This window comes from Eptesicus fuscus, chromosome 7, assembly GCF_027574615.1.
Source record: "Eptesicus fuscus isolate TK198812 chromosome 7, DD_ASM_mEF_20220401, whole genome shotgun sequence".
Taxonomy (NCBI): domain Eukaryota; kingdom Metazoa; phylum Chordata; class Mammalia; order Chiroptera; family Vespertilionidae; genus Eptesicus; species Eptesicus fuscus.
This window is the reverse complement of record NC_072479.1, coordinates 96405042-96432238: the sequence shown is the minus strand read 5'-3', so window position 1 is coordinate 96432238 and position 27197 is coordinate 96405042. Positions and strand designations below refer to the sequence as shown.

General features: G+C 44.4%; 1 protein-coding gene across 5 annotated transcripts in view; it reads right to left on the bottom strand.

Moving 5' to 3' along the window:
* Nucleotides 1-12989, bottom strand: part of TCP11L2 (t-complex 11 like 2) — a 42723-nt gene extending 29734 nt beyond the window's left edge. The window contains exons 1-3 of one of the 5 annotated variants that reach the window (XM_054719443.1): nt 12692-12989; nt 3049-3242; nt 360-495 (exon numbers count right to left, since the gene is read on the bottom strand). In XM_054719443.1, coding sequence (XP_054575418.1) covers nt 360-495; nt 3049-3208 — 296 coding nt within the window. In that variant the 5' untranslated portion in view covers nt 3209-3242; nt 12692-12989. Of the gene's footprint in view, nt 1-359; nt 496-3048; nt 3243-4642; nt 4661-12283; nt 12668-12691 lie in introns of those variants that run through there. The other 4 variants (XM_008144726.3, XM_028150171.2, XM_054719441.1 and 1 more) reach the window with 4 other exon arrangements.
* Nucleotides 12990-27197: the final 14208 nt, after the last annotated feature.

The following is a 27197-nucleotide window of genomic DNA, read 5'->3' as shown; positions in this document are numbered from 1 at the left end:
AACATAATATTATAAGGTATCTTAACAACGGGGAGGTAGAAGGGGCTACAGGAGACTTTAACAAGGGGATATCATGTAGTCTAATGGGCTCAGGAAAGTCAGGAAAAGCTTCACCCAGGAAGTGACGTAAAAGCTGCGTTCTAAAGATTATGGGTAACACGTACCCCAGAGGAATGGTTTTAGATTCAATATAAGGCTTTGTTAGAGAACCAGATAATGTTTACTTCCATTCGACCTTACACAAGAATTTCCAGGCGCGTGCGTGCATACACACACACACACACACACACACACACACACACACACACACACACACAATCTGCAGTACAGTTTATGCACAACAAACATCTCTAGGTTACCTGTTCTCAGGGAGGGCATCTTTTTTCAACTGAAAGTTCTCATTTACAGCAATTTCGTGAACAAGAGTCATGTTTTCTAAGTTCCTTGCTGCACCCATCACTTCATCAAACGTTACAACCCTGGGAGGGCTTGCTGCTGAGAGAAAAGCAAAAACCAGTGAATGTTGTGGAAGAGAAGTTGTCATCCAGTGAAGCTTCCTGATGCAACTGGAGTGCAAGTTATTCCAACATATATTTTCAGGGTTTTGTAAGTAAGGAGACTATATACTAAAATAGGTGGATTCCCCTGCTTAATATTTAAGACTTCAAAAATTTAAAAACTCCTTTGATAGCTTCAGTTACTGCATTGATAAATTTTCAATGTTTTTGAGATGATCTTATTAATATAGGCTAAGTTAAATTTTAAATTAAATCATCTCATGTTTGTGCCTATTATATATGTATTTATTACATATAATATACAGGAAATTGATGACTACTTTTTATTTTGTAATTCATAACTCTCCTTAATTGAAGCAGACTTAATATGAAATAACTTTTTAAAACTATAATTTCTAAAATTATAGGCAGTATAGCAAAATGCTTAAATTTGGTTCTAAGTTTTGCCAATTGGTAGTTATCATTTGACTTCACTGGGGTATAACTGACCTCATCATAGGGCTGATCTGGGATGATTAAATAAGGTAATTCTGGTAAAAAAGAACACAGTAAGAACTCAATAAATGTAGATAATTAAAATAAATTTGATAAGGTTCTTAATGTACTTCTCAGAAAGAAGTAGTAAATAATCAATCTATTTATTTCTAAAGATTGTTCTTTAAAAATTACTCTAATAAATCAGGCCCCTTTGAATTCACTGTTGGAACTCTTAGCTCCTATTAATTAAAAATCATTACCTCAAAACTAGCAATATTTTGCTACCTAAGATAATATTAAGAAGAAGAGGATGAGGAGGAGGAAGAGATTGGAATGGTAATATACAGAATTAGTAAAACCCTTCTTCAGGATTCCTAGGTACCTTTTTAGAGGCATCAATCCTGCATATAGTATAAAGAGTATGAAAAAGCACAGAAAATGGTGGCTGCTAGCAAATTCGTTTGCCAATTCTCTGTCCCAGTAAGAAATCTTTTTAAGCCCTAGCTGTTTTGGCTAAGTGGTTAGAGCATCGGCTTGCTAACCAAAGGGTCCTGGGTTCTATTCCAGTCAAGGGCACGTACATTGGTTGCAGGCTCCTCGCTGGCCTGGACCCTGGTCGGGGAGCATGCAGGAAGCAACCAATGGATGTGTTTCTCTCACATCGATATTTCTCTCTGTCTTTCCCTCTCTCTAAAAATCAATGGAAAAATATCCTTGGGTGAGGATTAAAAAAAGAAAAAGAAATCTCCTTAAAAATGTCTGTACCCTTTGGTCCAATAATCCAATTATATCGAAAGAATTCCTGAAAAGGCTTTATGCACCACCAAGGTATTCATAAAACACTGTAACAGTAAAAACAAAACAAAACAAAAAAACCCAACAAATGCCCAATGATAAATCAATGGCTAAATAAATATAATCATATTCACTTGATAAAGTAGTAAGTAGTCATAAAAACAATGTTTTGACAATATATTATCATGAGTAAATGTTTTAGTTATAATTCAAAATGATATGTCTATGTGAAGAATGAAGATATGACTGAGCACTGCCAGCTGTCATCTTCAGATGATATCATAGGCAATGTTTTATTTTCTCTATACTTATCAACTCCCCAATTTTTAAAAAATGAGAATGCACAAATTTAAAATAAATACAAATGAACCAATTATTTTTGAAGTGGGCATCTGATCATATTAAACATTAGTTGCTTTTTTCTGCATTTGCTTTGTCAGCTAAAGTGTTCTATTTTCTATACAAAATGCCAATTAAAAAAAAAAAAAAAGACAAACACATCTGTTTATACATCTCAAGCTTCCACACACAAAAAAAGGGGAGGAAAAAGATGTTTCCCTTCAGCAGGGCCACTCGTTTTTCTTTTCTTTTTAAAAAATCTTTATTGTTAAAAGTATTATATATGTTCCCTTTTTCCCCCATTGACCCCTTCTGTCCCGCCCCCCTCCCCCCCACAGGCCTTCACCACCCTATTGTCTGTGTCCATGGGTGGGGCCACTCTTTTACTGCTTTCTCACCCTCCTAGTGTAGTAATTCTCCTCATGGGCACTTTTCTGGGGCGATTTGCACAATAGTTTTTGAAATCAGCAGGAAACTCTTCAGATTATTTCACTTCCTCCATGACCCTTGAATTGGGGCAACTTTCCTTTCATGTAAGTCACAAATGATCAGAAAAGACCAATTTGAATTTATCCTTGAATGTGGTCCAAGAAGTCATGTCAAGGACTGTTTTTCCACTACTGAGAAAGACAGGTGGGGTGGATTTATAGTCAAACAATTGTGCTAGTACAGGTTCACTGAGCGTCTTTAAACCTGAACCAAAGCAGACCAGAGACAGTGATGAAAGAAAAAGATGGGCAGGTTGTAAACCTGCATGGCTATTTATTCCCGAGAGTCTGCACAAGGTCCCCGCAGTGGTTTTCGGGTAGATCTAGAAAGAAGGGAAGTGTGCCCCCTGATCTCAGGCATTTCTTAGTGTTAGAATCCAGCACGCAGGTCTGGACCCTCCCCAGCCCCGGCCTCTGCCCCGTCAGCTTACAGGCAGGGGAGCTGGATTTGCTGGAGGAGTCGCTGGTGAAGCTCTGCCTGGAGCACTCATAGTCACTGAGCGAAGCCATGCTTTCGGAAAACCGGGAAGAATCTGAGTCGCTCGTCTGGTCCTCACCCACACACCGCTTCTCGCCACCATTGAAGGGCATTTTGTGTCACTTGAGTGTGGGGCAGAGATGGTACCTGCACAGACAAACAGACCCTGTGTCAATAGTCTGTGGTGGTACTTCACCGGTGGTGCCTCCGTGTCGCGGGTGTCACGGCGTCGGAAAAGGCTCCCAGAAGACGGCCCCATGCTTCCCATAGCACCCCAGCCAGGCTGTCACTAGGCCTTCAAGACTGCCTTCCGGAAGAGGGAAACCACAGCCACAGGGTGAGCTCGGTGTGGATGTGGACTCTCAGAAACAACGGATCCTTAAAGCACAAAGTGCAGAACACCATCTCTGCGCCTGGGCTGCTAAATCACGGGCAGGTAGGAGTAGGAGTCTGGGGCTCCGTGGTCAGACTGCCGCTTAATATATGAATAGTTATAATAATATGAAATGTCATAAATAAGACATTTATGAAGGTTCGAAGCTCCTTCAGTCTTTTGTCATGTGGCCTTGAGGAAGCCACTGAACTACCTACCTCGACAGTAAAACTGGCCTGGAAGACTAATCGGAGGATTACTTGAAGATGAAACAGGACTCATGAAAAAGTGCTCTGGCCCTTGCTGGTGGCTCTGTTGGTTAGAACATCATCTCATGCACCAAAAAGGTTGAGGGGTTGATTTCCGGTCAGGGCACATACCTAGGTTGCGGGTTCTATCCCCAGGTCAGGGCACATATGAAAGGTAGCTGGTTGATATTTTTCTCTCTCTCTTCCCCCCCACCCCTTTCCCTTCCTCTCTAAAATATCAATAAAAACATATCCTCGAGTGAGGAAAAGAAAGTTCTTAGTACAGCACTCAAATGTTAGCTATTACTATTGTTCCTATGTCTTTGTTTGAAATAAAATATTTTTGCAATCAGCCTCATTCCTTGGCAGTGAGCCTCCTGGGGAAAGGAGAAGGCTAATTAAAATCTCCGACTGGCCAGTCATTATGTTCTTCTCCATTTTCCCATGAACTGCCAGGATATCAAGAGTAAGGCCTGGTAGTTGGTTTGTACTTGACAATGTACAAAGTACCCACTACCACCACAAAATCCCTGATTGACAGGCTGGGGGAACAGACTCTGAGGGACAAGAGGACTTACTCTGCCCTAAAACTAGTCCCTTGACTACATTCCGTGCCTCCCAGGGCAGGGCAGGGCAGGGCAGGGCAGAAAGGAGATCCTGGGCACACGGGATGCCCAGGCGTAAGCCCAGGAGCCTGAGCCAGGCCCGTGAGAAAGCTGGCCTTCATATGAGAGTGGTGGCAGCTGACACCGAGGGGAAACCTGGGCTCGAAGAGAAAGGCATCTCAAATCCTAAATGGACAGTTGTGATAGTACGGGTTCACCGAGCGTCTTTAAACCTGAACCAGCTCACAAAATGAGGTACACAGGGCTTTCAAAGCTGCCAGAATGTGAAACCACAACGACGCATAGTATGCCTAGAAATACCTGCACAGTTTCTTCAATGATTCCTTTCTTATTTATTGAGTGCCTACTGTGTGCCAGGCACTGGGAAAAGTAATAGTGAACAAAACAGACAGGGCCCTGTTCTCACGGCTCTCAAGTCCAGTGACCGAAACGGTGTGTGCCAGATGCTAGAAGACAAGAAAAGGCAAAACAAGGCATTGCTGAGGAAACATGAGAGAGGAGAGGCAGGCAGGGCTGGGACTTACAGGGAATCTAGCCTTTGTTGAGACAAATAGTGCCACTTTTTATCTCTTGGGTAGTAGAGACAAGGATGGGCCTGAAAGGGACTTAAGGTCAAAAGCCCAAAGGCATTTGCACCTGACCTCACCCAAACAAACTTCTTTAGACCTGCCACTCACAGAAATGCACCCTTGCGTGGCCCACCACTTTCGAAAACAGAAAACCACTAACTCGGAGGCTGCCTCTGCAGACCGAAGGGCAAGAAGTTGAGTGTAGCTGCCAGGAAGCTACCAGGCAGAGACAGTCACCTTATCCTGGAGTCCCAAGGCCAGCCACCAGGTTATAAAATAGCCCTGAACCCCTGCGTCCTCCTTTACCCCATGCAAACTAGATTCGACTTGAGCTTTAACTCCCATCTTCTGGGCAGGAGGGGGAGGATAAAAGAAAAGCGTTTGCCTAATCCTTTCACTTCCACCAAACCCCAGATCCTAAAGGGAATGAATGCTTGCCTTCCCTCTAGCGTTTCTCTTTGCCAATATCCTACTTCTCATTGATGGCATTTCTTGAAAATGCTACCTCCTCCAGGAAGCCTTCCCTCTACTCCTTGGCCAGTTTCTTTATACACCTTCTTCATACGCTTGTTTCATCTCCCTGTATCTCCATGAGACACACCTGTTTCATCTCCCTGTATCTCCATGAGACACACCTGTTTCATCTCCCTGTATCTCCATGAGAGTGCTTAGTCCCTCGTACAGTGACTTTCCTCCCATGGCTACTTCCAACTCTCCTTAATAAGGCAGGGACTGTGGCCCGTCCATGCCGGTGTCAAGTATGTGACAAGTATTCATTCAGTGTCAGCTGAATTGGAGTCACTGAATCCCATCTGGTGCAGCTTCAACCAGAACATTTGCAAACTGATATCATGACGCATTTACAGGCCTGGTGCTGCCCAAGTTCAAGCACTAGAATAGAGAACCTACACCAAGACCTACCTTACTGGGGTTAAGACTTAACATTCCCTGGTCCTTATCACACTCTTATTTGAATATTTTAAACGTTGTTTCACTCCCCTCCCCCCAAGTCATTCCACTGTAACAATTGTGCCATGTATTGGCCTGTTCTTATTTCTCTTCACATTGGCTGTTTTTTCCAAGTAGAGGTGAACAAAAGCTTCCATCCACTGGAATTTATAAATTAGGTTCATTCATATATTAATCCATTGGATTTATTTAACCATTAGAATTTATGAATGGTCCATTTTTTTCCTACTCCAGCTGAACAGCACACTTTATAGGCTTTTAAATTGTTTAATAAGGCAGCAAAGTACAAAGCTTTTAAAAAGTGAAGATCTAGGCCTGGCTGGAGTGGCTCAGTTGGTTGGATATCGTTCCACCAAAGGATTGCTGGTTTGAATCCTGATCAGGGCACATGCCCAGATTATAGGCTCAATTCCCCAGTGGGGGGCATGGCATGCAGGAGGCAGCCAACTCATATTGCCCTCTCACATCAATGTTTCTCTCCTTTCCTCTCTCTCTAAAAATCAATGAACTATTTATTTAAAAATAAATAAATGAACAAAAAGTTTAAAAAATAAAAGATCTAAGTTAGAAGTTGGAAGTCGAGGATATAAGGCCTGCTCTGCCATTAATTTCCTGTGTGACTTCCCGCACATCACATCTGCTCTCTTCACCTTGTTTTTCTGAGGGGGTTGGGCCAGGTATTTAAGTTCCATTTCAGCGAGGAATTGCTAAAATGCTATAAACCCAGAGTTCCATGAGGCATCACTAGAAGTTCTGAGAAGTTAAATGTGCTCATGGCAGACAGAGTTAATAACATGCAACTATGCTTTCTTCCAACATTTCACTGAAGGTAGAGCTCTTGGCACAGGGAATGCAAGAGACAATTTAAAAGCTTCAAAATGTTTAGAAACCTGTTTATTTGGCAGGAGCCTCTCCTGACACTGGGCTTCAGTGGACCTAAGCAGAAACTTTTCTTTGAAGCCAAAATGTCCATCATTACTTTATTAGGCAATTGCCTGTTTCCTCATGTAGGCATGCTAATACTACCTAGCTCATAGAGTTGGTGTGAGATTTCATTTAGCCAGTGTATGGAGAGAGTCTGGAACAGTGTCTGACACAGTGTAAACAGGATACAGATGTTTGCTGTTATTAGTAGTATTTACTTTTGTTGTTGTTATTATCATTATTTTAGGCATTATAAACTCTAGAGGGAAGGACAGTTGTATCCCAGGATGGTAAAAGCATGTCCCTCTACAGCAGGGGTGGGGAACCTTTTTTCTGACAAGGGCCCTTTGCATATTCATAACATCATTCAGGGGCCACACAAAATTATCAACTTAAAAATTAGCCTGCTATATTTAGTCGAACATTCAATTAACTCACCCCTGATGCCTTGGCAGGGCCAGACCAAGTGATTTCTTGGGCGGACCATATACAACCGGGGGTCAGACGTTCCCTACTCCTGTACTACAGATAAAGAAGGCCGGTAGTTAACCTAGGACCGAACTCCTGCACGTGTTTGAAATACAAAAGCCAAAAACAAAACAAAACAGAAACAAAAAACAAGTGGCCCGTCCTGGTGTAAATGGTCTTCTGTAGTAAGTTCCTTCACATCTGTTCTTACTTTTCTTGGTCTCGGGTTTCCATGTAAGTCATCTGGGGACAATGCTACTTGATTCAAAAAAGCATTGAGGGTAATTAGATTGCTTTGAAAACTATTTTGGATTCTCTCTCAGAACAAGTGATAATGAAACCAGGCTGATTCTTTGAGAAAGGCGATGCTTCTCATATCCAGAAACTTAGACCTTCAACACTGCAACTCACAAGCAAACACAACTGTTCTGGAACAACACATCTCAAACCTGAAGAATTTGCTTACGGGCTAAAGGTAAAGTCAAAGGTGAAAACAGAAGATCACTCCAAGCAAAGCTCCCAATACTACACTGGGTCACTATTCAAAGAGGATCACATTTTTCATTGCAAGTGTCCCATATTTAATAATAATAAATGCAATATTCTATCATTCCTTCCAAGGCCAAAGACTGGGATGTAGCAGACACTTAAGTATTTCTTGTTGAGTGAATAAATGGATGAATGAATGGCAGAATGACCACTAATATTTCAGAGAGGAAGGAATGGGTACAGGAACCTGAAGGGTTCATAACAGATGGAGGGAAGACAGGTTTTAATTATTGTGAAGATAATTTAAATAGTCAAGTACTTAAGCTCCTAGTAATAGATTATCGACTATTATGTTATTCTTACTAAAAAAAAGTTATGAATTAGGAAAATGTCAATGTCATAAAAACAAAGAAAGGCTAGAATATGTCCCAGATGAAAAGATACTTAACAGTGAGTGCAACAGATGATCCTAGACTGGATCCTGCACCAGAGGCGGGGGCGGGGGATGGGGAGAGAAGGACATTATTGGGTCAATTGAGAACATTGTTACAATACTTGAATCTACCTCTGTATCACAGCATTAAATTTACTGAAGTTGATAAATGCACTGTGAATATGTATCTATCTATCTATCTATATATCTATCTATCTATCTATCTATCTATCTATCTATATCTATATCTATATCTATATCTATATCTATATCTATATCTATATCTATATCTATATCTATATCTATCTATCTATATCTATCTATCTATCTATATAAAACCCTAATATGCAAATAGACCGAACGGCAGAACAACCGAACCGGTTGCTATGACGTGCACTGACCACCAGGGGGCACGTGAAACATAGCAGGTGTTGGCCGCAGCGGGATGGTGGAGCAGGTGAGTTGGGGCGCCAGACCAAGGCAGGGACAAGCCTCTGGTGGTTACTGAAAATTCTTTGCTCCCACACACCACAGTCACTCCCGGTGCTTGCACCTGCTGCGAGTGCCAGCCCCGCTCGCACCCGCTGCAGGAGCTGCTGCTCGCACCCACTGCCAGCGCCCAGCACCAGTTTTGATCGCTCAGCACCGTCAATGGGTGCGAGCGGCAGCTGCTGGCCCCGATCATCCCTGGGGGCTTCTCTACCTCCCCCTGCTACTGAGGGGCGATTAGGGCAGCAGCCGCTGCTGGCACCAGCTGATGGCACTGGCCCTGCTCGCACCCGCTGCTGGCGCTGGCCCCAATTGCTCCACGCTGTCAGCGGGTGCTAGCGGGGCTGGTGCCATCAGTGCATAGGAGTGTTGGCAGCGGGAGCAGGGCTGCTGGCAGGCAGGGGACCCGGGGGTCGTGGTGGGAGGGGCCGGGTGGGGGCGTGGAGGATGGGCCAAGACCTGCCCCTGTGCCCACCGCAACCTCGTGGCCCACAGTTCCTTTCAAGGTGCACGAATTCGTGCACTGGGCCTCTAGTTTAGAAATAAAAGGCCATAAGGTAAGCAACTTTCTCTCAAATTATTCAAATGAGAAAGAGAAAACAATAAAACATGGAGCAAAATGTTAATAGGTGAATATAAGTAAAAGGTAGACAATAGAGAGTGCTTTGTATTATTCTTGCAACTTTTTCTATAAGTTTGAAATTATTTCTGAGAAAAAGGTTAAAAAAAGAAGAAACAAGTACTAAACTGAAACTTCAACTCTAATTCGAAACAGTCCAATCTCCTGCAGAGTTTAGATTTTGATTGCTCCCACCACTGTGATAGCTTAGATACCACTCTATTACAAAAGTGCTTCTACACAGTCAAACTTGTCCCAACGTCCTTCTTGAAAAGTGGCAGAGAATAAAACAGGAAATAGGCCAGAGTCCTTACAGAGAGGAAAAATAAATCATCCTTTTTAAGAGTCCTTGCCATGTGGTTTTCCTTCTCCTAAGAAGTCTCCTGGCGGTGGTTTATAATCCATCTGTGATCTGGCCTCTGCCCACCTCGTCCTGGTACCACTCTCCAGCTAACCCTTCCTGCTCCAGACACATGGTCTTCTTTAGGTTCCGCAGACAAGCCAAACTTCCTACTTTAGAGCACTTGCACCTGTTATTCTCTCCTCCTGGGATGCTCTTCTCCCTGATCACATGATTGGCCCCTTGTCATTCAGATTTAAAATTTAATGTTACAACTTCAAAGTCACTTTCCCTGATATCCCCACTCAATCCATCTAAATTAGCCACCCTAGGACAGATAGAAAGCTCAATGAGTATCATTGAAGAACAAATTGAGCCACGCCTCTATTCATAAGACACCTTGGGGTTTCCTCCTCTGGCCTCCCTCACATTACTTCTATTTTCATTATGTGGTCACTTAAAGTACTATAGTTGTTTCCGCATTTCTGTTTCCCCACTACATTTTAAGCAGCTTGCAGGAAGAAGCTATGTCTACACTCTCCAATTCCCAGTGCCTTAGAAATGTGTTGAATTTATAAGGCACCAATAATTCAAAGTAGCAAAGACACGATTACATTGTGCTTTTCCACCCTCTCAATACTCATTGATAGCAAATAATAACAATTAAAGCTAATGGTTAGTAAGTGCTTATTTTGACCCAGCCCCCATGAAAAGTGCTTGAAATGTTTTATCTCCTTGAATCTTCACTGCAGCCTTGCTAACTAAGGTGCTGCTATTATCCCCATTTTATACATAAGAACCTAAGGCTCAGAGAGGTTAAATTACCTGCCCAAGGGTTCACAGCAGCAGCAGCAGCAGCACAACTCAAATCCAGGTAGCGGATCCCTAAAGCCCACGCTTCTTTCACTCTAGGACAGCTGGAGAAAATCTGGTGTGCTGCTCATTCTTTCCACTCCCCATTCTGCCAAATCGATCTACCTATCACCACGTGAACATGTGCACATGTGGTAGCAAGCTGACCTTACCCCAGGGTGGCTGCTCAAGTGCTATGCGGTGAAGGGCATCCCTGAATGAGTCTATTGTCCACAATAACTCTAACCAGCCCACTAGAGTGACCAAAAATCCTCTGTTAGGGAGTCATTCTTTAAGCACTGCAAAATCCCTAGTTAAAATGCAAGTATCAAAAGGGTTAACTGCTTTCAACGAGTGTAAGCCAAAAAGATTTTGAAGTAGATTGTTCAGATTATCCACAGTGCCGAGGAATGAAACCCATCCACCTAAGGTTGTCATACAAAAGAGACATTTCAAGAAACATCTAGTGGGTATCATCTTTGAAGACCCAATCAAGGTCAGGTGCCAGGACTAACATTCACATATGTGTAGTAAGGAGGAAAGAGTGAGAGAGTAAAATTGCAGATGGTGTGGAAAATCTCCGTCTTCTGCAAAATGCTGCTTTAGAACCAATCCCAAACAGCGGCTCCAAAAAGTATTCATCCTTAGCAAAGCAAAAACCACAGAGCAGAGAGATAGGTGCTGGCTCCGTTCAGCTAGAGAATACGGGTCTTCACCAAATTAGAGACAACAAAGAGCCAGATAAAAGACAACAAGCCAGTCATTGTCTAAAACGGCAGATGTTCACACTACACATAACATGACAGCAGCAGGGAGGAGGATTTCTAGGCACTTTTCATCCTTGAAAACACTGCACCTCCCACCCCCGCTGCCCTGTTTTAGTACCTGTGCCCTCTGGGGCCCTCCCTCTCTCCTCCCCCAATGGCAATGAAGCCGCTTCCACACATGACTGGGTATCTTTAGCCCTGGGCCACTTCAAGTCAGGCCACCTCTGTGGGCTGCCAGGGTGATGTATGAAATCCCTGGAGGCAAGAGGAAAAGAGAGGCAGGGAGCCTCCCCAAGTGGCAAACACTGCCATAACCTCATTATGGTTGGCAGGTAGCAAAGGGCAAGGGCTCTGGGCTGGAGGATCAGGAGACCACGGGGATCTTGGGGACTGGTGGGCCCACTGGGGACAAGGACAATTTGTCTAGTTTCTTCAAAATAAAAGGAACAGGACAGCCATCCAAGGCAGTATTTCCCAAACTTGGAGTCATTTGGGTACCACTCTTCACACGTTTCCATGTTGCCACCCTCCCCCATACACTAATTTATCCATCACTTCTCTTTATCTTCGCTAGATTTTTGCATTTAAACACATTCAGTTGAAAAGGAAACTTGCTATCATGGTGAAATCGCTCATTTGATGGAACAGCTTTTCCTAATACTAAAGAAAACACATAACCATGTTTGTCCGCGTGCCATCTCCAATCACCACTGTTAACCCCGGTGGTGCCACAAGAGGGGCAGCTTTGGGAAGCACACGCCATCCCAGGAGAGGCCAGGGGTTGGACTTCCCGCCTCTTTCCCCCAAGGAGGGGAACCTCGAGGGGCGCACCGGAGTCTGCACAGGCTACGCCCCCACCCCCACTCATACACAGGTCCTCCGGCAGCACGTTTCCTGTCAAAACAAACCCTGGGGGGAGGGGACGGCGGAGGGCAAGCCGAGTGCCAGGGAAACCCCGGCAACAAACCCTAAACAGACACTGCGGGCCCCGCCTGGCCTTCACCGAGGCTCGGTTCGCTCACTCCAGCCGGGCCGGGGGTCGCAGGCGAGCGGGTGTCCCTTCCCGGAGCCCAGATGGTGGGAAGCGGCTGGCAGAGCGGTCGCTGGCTCGGGCCCAGCGAGATGTACCCAGCGGCCCAGCCGCAGCGACCCGGCCGCCTCCGGGGCCCGACGCCCGCGACCACCCGGACACCCGTCGTGGCTACTCGGCGCCCGCGCCCCGCTCCCACGCGGGACGGCGGTTCGAGGTCAAACAAGAGGATTGCGGGGAGCAAGAAGCCGGGCTTTATCGCGCCTGGCCCGGGCGTCCCAGGACTGAGTTCCAACGGGGGGCAAAAGGCCCCGGGCTGCCCCACGCCAACATGTCCCCCTCCGCCGGCCTGGGCCCGGCACCTCGGAGCCGGCGACCCTCCCCCGGGGTGGATACGCACCGGGCCGGCGCGGAGACAGCGGAGGAGAAAGGCGACCGAGTGAGCCCCAAGTCAAGGGTCTCCGGGTGTCCCCTCACCCAGCACGGCACAAGCACCTGGAAAACTCGCCAGTCCAACCACCCCCAGCCTCCCCGACCCCACCCCCCACGCGGTATTTAAAGGGCCGGGACGGACTCTAACGAGGCAGCCACGGCGTGACCATAACAGAACCGGAGAGTGGGGGGGTAACAGCACGGGGGAGAGGGGGATCCAGGGCACTCCTGGCTCCGCCAGCAGAACTCTGACAGATGTCCCAACTACAACACACGTTTGCGCACGTTCGGATGAAAGTAACTGAGGAGAGCTTGGATTGACGGTGTTTTTGATGCACGAGAAAAGCCGCTACCCCCCGCGTCCTAGGAATGGTGCAGTCCGGGGGCTCCGAGGGGCGGGGAGAAAAGTGTTTACGGAACTGGGGCAGCAGCGCTGCCGAGAGCGGCCTGCGCTGGGGGCGGGGCCTGCCAGGGCCTAAGGGGCGGGGCCGAGACGGGTGCGCTGAACTGGGGGCGGAGCGGGGGAGCTGGGGCCGCGGCGAGGGCACAGGCGGCTGGGCTCCTAGACGCGCCTGACTGACCCCCTAAGGAACCCCGGGTGCGCAGCAGAGTGTGGACATTGCTGCAAGCTCCTCTGCCGCGGGTGGAACTTTTACTACCCAGACACCCCTCATTTAGACGGGACGATCCAAATTAGGTGCTCCCTGTCCCCCCGTGGACACAGAGACAGCCCAAATGACTACGTGGCTAGTGTGTTTCCACGCACGTCAGCAACCAACAGTGTCACCCACGTTTGTGTCTGCACCTCCACATAAACACGGGTCCAGATTTGCATATGGCTGGACTAGACGATTAACTCCTGGGAGTCACACCCACCCAGGCTCTCTGAGGAGTAAACTTGTGTGTATGCAAAAGATAAAGCATCTTAACTTCCTCTAGGGTTTTTGGCAGCACCTAGCTCTATGTCCGGGAGACGTTTCGACACTGGTTAATGTAAATAAGCAGGGCCAGGATGGGCTCTGTGCGGGCAGGCCAGCTGCTCAGCTCTTGTGGGCACGCTTCAGGGTGTTCAGAAACACCCTTCCCCCAACCTCACACATGAAAACCACTCTGTCTTCTGCCAGGTAAAAACTGGTGTTATTTAGGAGATAGTTTTATGTAAATGAATTTTATATAGACTGATGTATTTTTATTTAGTGCTGAAATCATATCTGGATTGTGGAGGCAAAAATTGGTTCTAGAAACAAACCAGACAGGCAACATTTTAAAGGAGGGGTAGAAAGCCAGTTATCCTAGATGGAATAATTCAGTGTTACAATAGGGACTCGTCTTGGATTCAAATGAGGAGAAAATGAAATAAAGCATGTGAAGTGGTTAGGGCTGTAGAGAGTAAGCACTCCATTAGTGTTAGTTATTGAAACTATTTGACAAACCACTCTGAACACACTCGTCTGGTGATCTGCATAAAGCTGCATTTGTGTCTCCTTATGCCATTCTCTCCTCCTTCCTCTAAAAATATACAACTTGATACAAATCAAGAGATTAAAGAGAAAATGCGGTTGCCACCCAGGTTCTTTCATGCCCTTGTTTATACAGGTTGCTGGAATCAGCAGTCAGGATAATAGACGCCTCCAATTTCAATTCTTGCCCAATAACCCACCACACAGCTACTATCAACACCCTAAAATCTCCACAATAGAAAGATTAACCAAAAATATCCTTCAAACTTCTGGACACTGTGACAATGACACATTCAGTTTTGCTTCCTTTGTTTAGCTTTGTAGGAGCTTAAATGTTGCTTTTGCTCTATTATGTCACTTGGAGCAGGTGAGCATGAGTCAAGAGAGTTGACCAGTCTTCCTGGGTGACCAACTGCCTGACCCTGTGCATGGCACTTATTTGAAAGCCCACATATGTAACTCTCAAGACCACAAGGAAGCAATTTTTGTCAAATCAGGTGAGTCAAGTTTCAACATGTTTTGGGTTGAGAACCTTGAGGTGGGAGAGGTTGGGTAACATCAGAGACCCGAGCCAGGGAGAGAAAATATCCTGGGAACACGAACTTCTGTTCGTTTGACATTAAATAGCTTGCTATCTGGAGACCTTTTGGTCAGTTACCTGACCAACTGCCCTCAGCCTGACTTGGATATAAAAGCCCTTTGAAAAAAAATATAGTGCTGCAAAGTATTAGGCAGTTCCTTTACAAAATGAGCCTTGTATCACATTCTTGCACGGAGAGCTCAGGCAGTCATAGAATAAAATCCTCATTGCTCAGATTATGTTCAAGACCTCATTGGCCGGGGGGGTAGGGGGGGGGGAGGATGTCTGAAAAGGCAACCTCTTTAGGAAGTAAAGTAATTAGCTTTTTATTTTAAGAAGGTATTATCACACCTAATTTTTCTAACTTTTTTTTGGGGGGGGAGGACCACTTAGAGAACTCATGGTAATGCAGCTTGTTTTCTCCTATAAACTACACAATAGACTAAACTTGATCTATTGCTTTTGGCAAGGAATTAAGGACAGGTCAAAATGTTTGCTTAGTAAAGAAAAGTAAATACGCATTTTCTTTTTACACATCCGAGTTTTAAGTTACAATGAATCCTTGAGAAAATATAGAAAAAATCCAAAACTGTAGTGTTAATGTGGATTTGCAACCTCTCAACCCTTTAACTTGCATAATGGAGCTGCGCCTTGTGCTGATCTAGCATAATGTAAGTTGAACTATACTGCTCAGATGGGACAGGGTGTGTGGAGCACAGAGAATACTTCAAACTCTGACAGTGACGTTGCCCCTATTCTCTGTACGGGAGTTTTGAGGCTTCTCTTCCTGAGTTGATCTCAGTTTCTCATTATGTTCCAAGCTGCTTACCCAGGACTGGCTTCGTGGATGTACAACCTGTAAAGTTGCACAAGACCCTACCCTTGGAAGAACCCTACACTTGAATGCTCTGCTGGTGCAATCTTGACATTCATAATTTTTAACAAGGAGCCCCACATTTGCATTTTGCATTGGACCTCACAAATTATGTAGCTGGTCCTGATCTCACCACACAGATGATAAATCTAGTATTTACAGATAATTATTTTCCTTTAATCTGTCCCCAAATGCAAAGCAATTACTATTTTATCTAGTTGAAGAAACATACATCTGTTTCAATGCTGTAGGCAAAAACACGGGGGTGTATCCCAGGCCTCATGGCCCATTGAAGGAACTATGAAGGATAATTCTGATTGCACATAATTTTGACCTTACATTGTTACTTTAGAACCTAACCCCTCACATAAGATATGACTCCACTGTAAGTAGGAAAATTGATTAAATGGAACCTCATTTCTTTTTTTCTTCCCTGTTCATCTTAAGGTGCTAGGAAAGGTTAAAATTCAGTAAAGGGGTGGGGGGAAGGGCAATATAAAGTGAAAGGAATAAAAATAATTTGGCTAATATACAGACTAGAAAACTGGTCACTGAATGTACAAAATTTAACCACACCTTTTTGGCAGATTTTGTCATTTTTTTCTTTTTGTCTTGAATATAAGGCAGAATTAGATCATTGACCAGTTTTGAAGGTAATAAAAAAGTTGATTCTTGATCAAGTTTCCAAAGCACCAAAACCAGTTTTTCTCTGACTCCACTGAATTGAATTAGTATAAAATTGGAGGTTATTTCTCATTCCAATTGTTTGTATCCTCACACCTAGGACATAGCTCCAGGCTCTGACCCCTCACATACTAAGAGAAAAAAAACATTCTTAGTACCTACCCTTCACCCTCCATGGGTCTCCTCCACTTACCTGGAAACCACTGTTGTCCCTTAGAAAGCAAAAAAGAGTGAGGACCAGCAGCAGTGGAGACAACTCTGGGCAGGAAGTGGGAGGGGCCAAGCAGAGCTGATGCTCAAAGGAGCACCTAGAAGCCAAAGAGATGATTCAGAGCCCTGGCCAACACAGTCATGCTCTTTATCCGACCTCTGGGCCACCAGGCAGTCCTTTTCTAAATGCCTTCATAGCTCAATCATGGTTGAATATTTTGATCTTCACTTTAAACATCAATTGGAAAACCAGAGAGGGAAGAGCTTCTAAAATAAAGGGCACAACTTAGAAGACATAAAGGAAAAGATTAAGAATTGTGTCTGCAGATAGTGTGTTCAACATAAAAAAACGTGAGTTAGAACAATGATTATGTGGTGATACCATTTATAACTTGAGAGCTGTACTTGAGAGCACAAATAATGTATTTTATACATATGAAATGCATAGAAATGGATGAAAACATTACCCTCCAAACGGTTTAAGAGGCAGTTGGGAGAAGTTTGTGGTTTAGTTTATATAAATGCAAATGGCTTATTTCTTTTCCAGTAAGAATGTATTCATTCAGATGTCACTAATATAATTTCACGGTGCCAATACAACCACACCACTTTTATCATTGTATGTCCTCCTAAATATACCTTAGTGGTGGTGGGCCATTAACACTGCACAATAAATAACTTTCCCATCTCTCTTTTATTCATATTTTTTAAAAGTCATGAAAGCAAAAGGAGCTTTTCATATAAATTACAGAAAGGAATATATTTGCAAAAGGTCTTTATTTTAAAAAGATAATTTAATTTAAAATTCTATGGTACGTCAGCATTATTTATGCTGGGTGGGAAAATGCTGATTTTTGCTTTTTCAGTAGTTCTTCTCAAGCCCAGTTCTTAGAACGTCAACATGTATGGCATTTACTTGCATTTTTAAAACACGTTTTGCCCAACCTTCGACTTCTAAGGGTTTCCTCCCTTTGATGATAAACTGAACAGGCATTCTTTCCCAAAGTGACATAGGACTTTAATTACAGTGACTTTTGAGGATGATAAAGTGAGAGCCCTGAATATTCAGATGCCTGTAGTGTAGCCGTTAGCTGAGTTCCTTGGGGTTCTAGGATGAGGTATTGAAGGGAACCAAAGGTTTTGTGTTGTTGTTTTTTTTGCCACCCCGAAGCTGCCTTTGGGGGGATATTGATTTTAAGTTGTTTATTAAGAAATAAGACTTTAAAAGAACATTCCACCCTCCCCCTTTTCCTGCCCAAGCGATTCAGACAGAAAAATCTGCTTCAGGAAGGAAATCTTAGGATGTTCACCTTAGCCGAATTTGATTTAAGTAAGGTAAATAGGAGGGCTTCTGACAGGAACCTATTAGTTAGATATCCCGCGTGTCCCGTTGTTTCCGAGTTGTCCAGCAAGAACTTTCCTGCCGTGTGTCCCGCTCTCCCACAACTACCTGCAAATTGACGTTCTCACTTCTGAAATCTAGTACCCCTCCCCCCCTTCCTCCTTTGTCCAAAGTGCCTTATGTACCCAATGTGGCCTCATTGTTTTTGGAATTTTCAAGCTTATGTGAATTTCCCATGCACCTGTATTAAAATTTTGATTTTCTTCTGTTAACCTGTCTCTGTCAATTTGATTATTAGCTTAGCTAAAAGAGCTTAGAAGGTGGGAGAAAATGTTGTGGTTGTTTTTGTGTGTGTGTGTTTTTTTTAGCTCCTACAGTTTATTAGGGCACTGAGGGTTTGGGTGACCCAAGGGATATTGAGTGACTCACTGAATTGGCAGGTCAAGAATAGAAACCAGAACACATTTCATGGCTTCTGTACACGCACACATACACATGCAGTGTCACATGCAAAGTATTACCCATGGGTGTAATTATCTAATTTCCATAACAACATGTCAACAAGCATTATATCAACTAAGTGCCCAAAGCATTTGTAATCACATTCCACATTCCATTCCTCTAGAAGGGTGCTTGGACCAGGTACAGGGATGGCTGTGCCTTCCAGAAAGCAAGAAGAATGACATGCTGCCAACTTTCCTCAACTATGAAGCTGTTTGTGCTTCTCTCCTGTACATAGGAAGTAGAGGGGAAAAAGAAGTAAATTTGGCTACAAGAACATTTGGAGTAAAGAGCAACAATGAGGCATTTCTGGGCGATTTCCAGAGAGGGATTCTTGGCCATGACATTGTTCATGTTACAGGTACACTGCATGCACATAATCAGCAAATCCTGAAAAGTTGGGTACAACGTAATTGTGTACAAGTGAATTTTAATGCTTACGCTGAATTCTTTATTTAAAGGAAGGCTACTTCGATTATACTTGTAAAGTTAAAAAGGTGTTGTTGTTGTTTTAAATTTACAAGTATATGTAGATAAAAGTTTTCAAAGAGCAAATCCATTAAGGCACAAACTAACTGTATATATAAAAAGCGAATGTAGTATGGTGGAAAGAGGGTTTTTTTGTTTGTTTGTTTGTTTTTATTCAGACAGACCAGAGGGCTCATAGCCAAGTTCCACCACTCATTACACATATGACCCTATTTTTACAGTTGTAAAATGGGGATGTTGTGGGGACCCCTTGTCATTTTGGTGATCCAGCTTCCCAAATGGTAGTCCCATTATTACCATTTAATATACACGCAATGCTGTTTGATAGAACTTTTCTAATCTGGCTTTGGGAGTCACACATCGTCACTTCTACCACATTCTATTGCTTAAAAGACTGTTATATTCAAGGAGAGGGGAATTACGTCCCACCCTTTGTGGCAAGGGCTTCAAAGAATTGTTAGACACGTTTTGAAACTACCACAAACCCCACTTACGCTTTAGGGACACTAACCCACCCATTGGTCCAAGCCTTTACCTATACCCTACCCTTTTCTTGCATTGCCCTTGTTCCCACAAATTTACCTCCCAAATTTCTAGTCACCATTTGAGATTCAGCTTAGATGCCATCTGCATATAACCTTCTATTGCCCCACATTTGGAAGTAATTAACCTTCTCTGTTCTGCCCATGGCCCTCTTTCAATTTCCCTTAGGTGACCTGAATACATATTTGTTGAATGGATAAGTAGAATAATAAAATCTCAGGTGTGAAAGTGACCTCAGGTGTTACTAAGAACATCCTTCATGAACTTGTTTGTATTCATGTTCATTTTCCCCTCTGGATTTTTTAGTGTCTGGAAGGTAGGGGTCAAGTTTGACTTACCTTTGTAAGTATGCCCACCCCCTCCCACTTCTAGGTCATCCAGCAGTACTTCGGCCTTAGTAGACTTTCAAAGACTGCTAATTAAACGATCAAGCCTGCCTCCCCAACACACACACACACACACACACACACACACACACACACACGTGCACAGTTTGTTCATTTTTCCATTAAGTTGGTTTGAAGCAGGTTGGAACCGCTGGAAGAGATAATCTTCAAATGTTGAAAGGACATGAAATGTTCTTAATCCACCAGACACCGCAGGTCAGAATGAATGGTCTTTAGCATGGCTACCCTCCAACAGCCACTTTCCTGGAGAAGGCGGATGCTGTTGTCCCAAACCAACCAGGGTCTCCTTCAGCCCATCCTTTCATGCCGCTCCCTTCCCTGACTTTCTCTTCTCCAAAAGCAGGATTTTCTGGGCCACAGTAAACGGATTGACCGAGATCATTCCACTCACTGTAAATATCAGTGTTAAAGCAAATAAACAAAAAAGCAACGCACCTCACTGTGGAGCAGTTTCTGACTTATAAACAAGGGATGTTCCAAAAGTTTTCAGGCATTACTTTGCAAAAACACCCGATTGCACACAAAGAATTGAAAGCTCCTTAGGTGACCCACAAAACACCATTCCAGCAATAATATCTTCAAAACACCGATTCGTTGCAATGGAAAAATAATACACTCCTAGTAATTAAACAAAACTGAAAAAAATATATAGTTTTTGAAGAAAATCTAGTATGCTGATGTCTGAGGGGAAAGCTAATTTAAGGAAAGGAAAGTGAGAAAATAGTTGCAGAATTTGGGGTGCATATACTAATGACTTCTTGACCCTCTCCATGACTTTGAAGATTGGTTTACCCGGTTCGCTTTTATATCTAACTCTGATTGCCAACTCATGCCCCCCGCCTCCAGGTATAACCCAGTGGTCCCAGCACTCACAAGGCTGTGAGCAGAAAATGAGGTCACATTTCCATTTTGCACTCACATTATGAGAGCCTGGGTGCCCACCAGCTATCTGCATCACTGGAAACGAATCTCCTTTAAAGCATCCCCCAGTTAATCCTGAGCAGTCACGTGTGCCTCCGAGCTCACAGACACCGCATGGCACTAGGCCTGCTTGTCCCCACCTACTCAGATTCCCAGGTGTCCAGGTCAGCTGCTCACAGAGATGCTTGGACAGCTCTGCCACTGTAAGCCATGCGACAGCCCAGGTCCCTGCCAAACAGACAACCTCTGGATGCCTCCAAACCTTCCCAACTTTGTGCTGGGCTCAGTGCAGAGGTGGGAGCTGAGCCCCCGCCCTGGCCCTGTACACTCTTGGTTGCTCATGCTCGGAGCCTCACGAGGTCTTTCATCAGTTCCAACACAGCTTGGCCTCCAGAGACGCTTCTGTCAGTGCACAGCCCAAGAACTTGGGCACTGATCAGATTACTAATCAGACCTGACTTAAAAAAACACCCACTATCTACGTTTTTCTTTAAGAGACTGAAAAGAGAAATGGAAGCTTTCCTGAAGATATTATAAGTGTCAAAAGAGGATTGGAGAGCAAGAAGAGGCTTTACCAGAATGTCTTTGTGTGAATGTCCTATCTTGGCCGTGGAGTGAGGTGAAGTCAGCAAGTTACCATTCATTCATTCAGCAAAGTTTTACTGAGCAGCTACTATAGGCCAGGGACTGTTTGTATTCAGAGGGCCAAGCAGTGAACAAAGTAGGCAAAGTCCCTGCCCTCAATGAGCTCATATTTTAGCAGGGGAAGGCAGGCCGCACAGAAATAAATAAGTGGATCCGCATAATTTCAGGTGTGGCAAGTGCTATAAAGCAGGATAAGGAGACGGACAGACAGGCATGGGGTGCTCTTTTAGGTAGTTTGGTCAGGCAAGGTACTAGTTCAGGTAGTTTGTCAGGCAAGAAATCCTTCAGATTCCTCCTAAAGTTATATTTGAGCAGGAATCTGAAGGAAGTGAGGGTATAAGCCTGCAGGTGTCTGGGATGAGAATATTCTAGGCAGTGGGAATAGCAAGTGCAAAAGGCCTGAGGTAGAAGCACACCGGCATACTTAAGGAATAGCCAGGGAACAAGTGTGGCTGGGGTGTGGTGGTGAAGGGGATGGGGGCGGATGCACACTAGGTTAGAGCTAATCTGGGGCCAGGTCGCACAGGGCCCGTAAGGGATGAGAAGCAACTGGAGAGAAGTGACAGATGTTTTAAAAGAATCCCCCTGTGAGGATAACAGAGTAGGGCAAGAAGGAAGCAGGGAGGCCAGTTCAGAGGCCGTGGCAGTATTCAGACTAGAGATGGATGTCTGGGCTTGTGCTGGGGGCCTCCCCCTGTGGATGGAGCAAGGCTGTGCATAGTAGTTGGGTGTTTCCTCTTCACTTCTGTCCTGGGGGTACACTGTCAGGTGCAGCTTTCTCACTGCCTCGTCGAACAGTGAGGAGGAGATTACCTGGGATGGATGCAATAAAGTGGTACATGAGTAGGAACATAGTATCATAAAGGCCCTCGGGAAAACCCCCAAGTGGACGCCGAGACTCTGCTATCTCCTCGTAATTAAATTTTCCTTGCCAAGGGAACAGATGGGGCCAGTGGATGACAAGCATTGCTCTTAAGGAAGAGCATGCCAAAATGATGGCTGCAGTTTAGTTTGGATGCTTTTAGCTTTGAGGAACAAAAAGCCAATTCACACTGGCTTACACAGTGAGCAAATCATCTCCCATAATAGGAAGTCCAATGGTATTGTGCTTGCTTCCACATTTTGATATGTATGTCTTTATAGCCATACTAGAGGCCTGGTGCATGAAATTCGTGCATGGGGGGGGAGGGGGGGGAGGCCTGGTGCATGAAATTCGTCCCTCAGCCCAGCCTGCTGGCCCCCATTGTCCCTCAGCCCAGCCTGCATACTAGAGGCCTGGTGCATGAAATTCAGCCCAGCCTGCACCCTCTCCAATCTGACCCCTCAAGGGATGTCCGACTGCCCGTTTAGGCCCGATCCCACCTGGTCACCCCTAACTGCCCTCCCCTGCAGGCCTGGTCCCTGCCCTCCCCTGCAGGCCTCGTTGTCCCTAACTGCCCTCCATGCAGGCCTGGTCCTCCTCAACTGCCCTCCCCTGCAGGCCTGGTTGCCCCCAACTGTCCTCCCCTACAGGCCTGGTCGCCCCCAAATTCCCTTCCCTGCTGGCCATCTTGTGGAAGCCATCTTGTGTCCACATGGGGGTGGCCATCTTTGACTACATGGGGGCGGCCATCTTGTATGTTGGAGTGATGGTCAATTTGCATATTACTTTTTTATTAGATAGGAGGATATGACCTGCTCGACTCTTTCTTTTCCCCTTCCACTATGCTACAAGATGTACTTACCATGCTTATTAGTATTGCCTTTCTTCCTCCATTAGAATTAAACGCTCAGAGGGGAGGGATCATTGCTTTATTCATTTACATATCCTCACTTACGTATCCTAAGTGCCTAGAATGGTGTCTGAAACTGTGTAGGCACCTATCAGCAGCTAAAGTGTGTATACAGTTTTTTGGGACACCCAGTATTTGTTGAATGAATGAGTAAAAGTGTGAAATATTTTCCTTTGGATCCCAAATGAAGCAAAAGAAAGGTCGTGATGGCCCCAAACTCTCTCTGCTGGGGAAGTAAGAAAAAAAGTCAGGAAACTCTCCATTTGATGAAACAGTTTCCTTGTGGCACTCCAAGGGACAAGAATGTAAACTACAAACCAAACCCCAAAATTCATTCATCAAACAAATCTTTGTTTCCCAATCATTGAATGAAATGCCATGTTCAAGATACTTGGAATGATCTTCAGACTTGACCAGATGGTGGATATCACTTGGCAATGTATTTGATAAAGCTTTAAAAGCGTGTAGCCCCCCTGACTGGTCTCAGCCTCTGGACTTTGTGTCTTGACCAATAGCACCCTACTTTGGCAGGCCCTGCACACATGAGAAAAATAAGAAGCATGCGGCACCATTTCCTTGAGGCTGTGACGTGGTTAGCTCATTTTAGTTCAGATCTGCTTAGTAAGCCTCATTTTCCTATGTTCTGGGCACTATGGAAGATGCTAGAGGTGTAACAATGACCAAGGCTCTCAAGTTCAGTGAGGTAGTTTAGTGAGGCAGCCAGTGTAGTGCAAGAGACAAACATGTAAACAGGCAATTATAATGGAATGTTAAAGGTGTGATATTGGATGTTTACGCCAGGCATGGTAGGAAGGAATGAATGACTCCATGTGGAGGGAACAGATAAAACTGCAGAGAGGAGGTGATTCTTAAGTAGGGTTTTGAAGGTTGAATAGGAGTTTACCTATAGGCAAACATGGCATAGGAAAGGGTAGCTTGACACTCCAAATGGAAGGTACAAATGCATGGATGTATAAAGCAGCACTGTCTGTTTAGAGAGCTACAACTGGTTATGTATTTCTGGAATACATGTACCAGTTGGGGAATTACTAAAATTGAGGCTGGAGAGCTGGGCAAAGGCCAGAGTATTAATACTTTGCATTAGGGGGTTGGGGTTTATTTTCAGTGATGAGTTTTCATGAGGAGAGTGAGAGGATCATATTCGTATGTAGAAAGACCACTCTGGCATCCAGGGGCAAGATGGGTTTGAGAGGGCAAAAAAGGAGGCCCACTCACAGGAAAAATAATAACGCTTGGCAGTTTCCTACACTGCCCAGCAGGTGGAGCAAGTAGGCCAGAACAGCTTAGTTGCTGCCTGGGGGGTATGTAGAAAGGATAAAATAGGAGAAAGCACCACATATAAGTGAGATCATATGATATCTTATATGTGGAATCTAATGAACAAAATAAACTGATGAACAAAATATTCTAGAAGCATGGATGCATGGAATAGAATAACATCTCAGTGGGGAGGGAGGTGGAGAGGATGGGAAGAGATTAACCACAGATCATATATGCATATATGCCTAACCCATGAACACAGACAATAGTGTTGGGAAGGCCTGGGGTGGGCCAAGGGTTGGATGGAAGGGGAAAATGAGGGACATCTGTAATACTGACAACAGTAAAAAAAAAAAAAAAAAAAATTAGGAGGAAGCACCAGTAGGTAGGGGACTTTTCATGAACAGGAAGCTTCTAAGTCAGGTAGGTGCTCATAACTCTGTAAATGACTGTATTAATTTAAAAAATTCTCTAGTAAAAACTAGAAATTGCCGAAACCGGTTTGGCTCAGTGGATAGAGCGTCGGCCTGCGGACTCAAGGGTCCCAGGTTCGATTCTGGTCAAGGGCATGTACCTTGGTTGCTGGCACATCCCCAGTAGGGGGTGTGCAAGAGGCAGCTGATCGATGTTTCTCTCTCATCTATGTTTCTAACTCTCTATCCCTCTCTCTTCCTCTCTGTAAAAAATCAATAAAATATATTTTAAAAAAAAACTAGAAATCACCAAAATGTCCACAACTAGAGGATGCATTAAATATCACTAAACATTTGCATACTGGATTACTAGGAAGCCATTTAAGGGAATGAGGTAGATTTGTATGCATTCACATGAAAAACAAAACAAAAAGTCTAAGCGAAAAAAGGAAATTGTAGAATAGTGTAGAACATGATCCCTCTTGTACAAATGTCTAGAAAGATGATCATGAAATTGGTATGAGTGGTAATTTCAAGAGAGGGCTTGGGGGCTATTGACTCTGTGTGTGTATGTAACAGCTTTATTGAGGTATAACTGGCATACAATAAGCTGCATATATTTAAACTGCACAGTTGAATAAGTTTCCCAATAATAATAGTGAGTATAAAAAAATAGTGAGTATATCCATCACCCTCGCAAATTTCCTCACATTTGTGTGTAATCCCTTCTGCCTTCCTTTTTTGTCCCCAGGCAACCATTGATCTTCTTTCTGTCACTCCAAGTTTGCATTTTCTAGAATTTTACATAAATGGAATCATACAATGTCTTATCTTTGGTCTTGCTTCTTTCATTGAGCAGAATTAATCTGACATTCGTCCATGTTGTTAAGTGCATCAATCACTAATTCCTTTTCATTGCTGAACAGCATTACATCGTATGGATGTGTCATGATGTGCTTATCACTCACCTGCTGATGGGCATGTGGATTGTTAACAGCTTTTGGCTATTTCCAGGAAAGCTGCTGGGAGTGTTCGTGTGCCAGTTTATTATTTGTGTATGCGTCTATCTCTCTTGAGTAAATACCTAGGATCATACGGTAGGTGTATGTTTAACTTTTAAGAAATTGGTTTCCAAAGTGATTGTACCATTTCCCATCCCGCCAGCACTGTGTGAGCATTCCAGTTTCTCTGGAATATAAATATCCTTGCCAGTCTCTAGCATGATCAGACTTTTTCATTTTAGCTCTTTAAATGGGTGGTTGAAATGTTCATTTCTTTAATGATTAATGATGTAGATTCTTCACATACTTATTTGCCAGCTGTAGAGCTCCTTTGGTGAAATATCTATTCAAATGTTTGTAAGCTATTGACATTCATTTCCCTGTATACTTCATAGAGTTTTAAATTTTATAACTACCTTATATGTGTTTTATAATAAAAAACTAATTAAAAATATCTCAACCCAGAATACAACAATAATTACATTTCGAACTTTAAGCTTAATCCTATCTAATAAAGAGGGAATATGCTAATTGACCATCACACCATCACAAAGATGGCGGCACCCACAGCCAATAAGGGAAGAATATGCTAATTGACTGCCCCGCCCTCAAAGATGGCGGCACTCACAGCCAATAAGGAGGGAATATGCTAATTGACTGTCACACCCTCAAAATGGCAGCACCCACAGCCACAAGATTGCGGTGCCCAGTCCCCTCAGCCCCACTGGGGTGGCAGGCATGCGGCAAGGCCGGGCCCGCCCTGAGGTGGGCCCGGATACTCCATGCGCCTGCCTCCGGAGTCCCCCAGTCCCTTCAGCCCCCTAGCCGCCCAGGGCCAGCCCGAGGTGCAGGCAAGCCTCAGATAGCGGCTGCCCAGCTGCCCAGGGCCGCCCGAGGCTCAGGTAACCAGGGCTGGCTGAGGCTTGCGCTGCTGGCAGTGGCAGCAGCAGAGGTGTGATGGGGTGTCGCCTTCCCCTGATCCCTGGGTCATCTCCTGCCCCTGAGGACTCCCGGACTGTGAGAGGGGGCAGGCCGGGCTGAGGGAGCCCCCTCCAGTGCATGGATTTTCATGCACCGGGCTTCTAGTAGTAGTATATTATGCTAGGGTGAAGGCAGATCCTGACTATATCCTTAAAAGATAAAATATTTGGTTTCCAGTCTCAAATTACCAGGAAACAACCTCAAAGCCATTATGACTTTTATTTCCAGAGGTTATTGCTTTGGGGGAGATACCAGGAGCTTAAACTCAAAGGAACCTGACTGCAAACTCCAGCTCTTCCACTTCGCAGCTGTGAGGTCTCATCACTTTTTCTTTTTCTTTCTCAAATCTGGCTCAGATTTTAAATCTCTC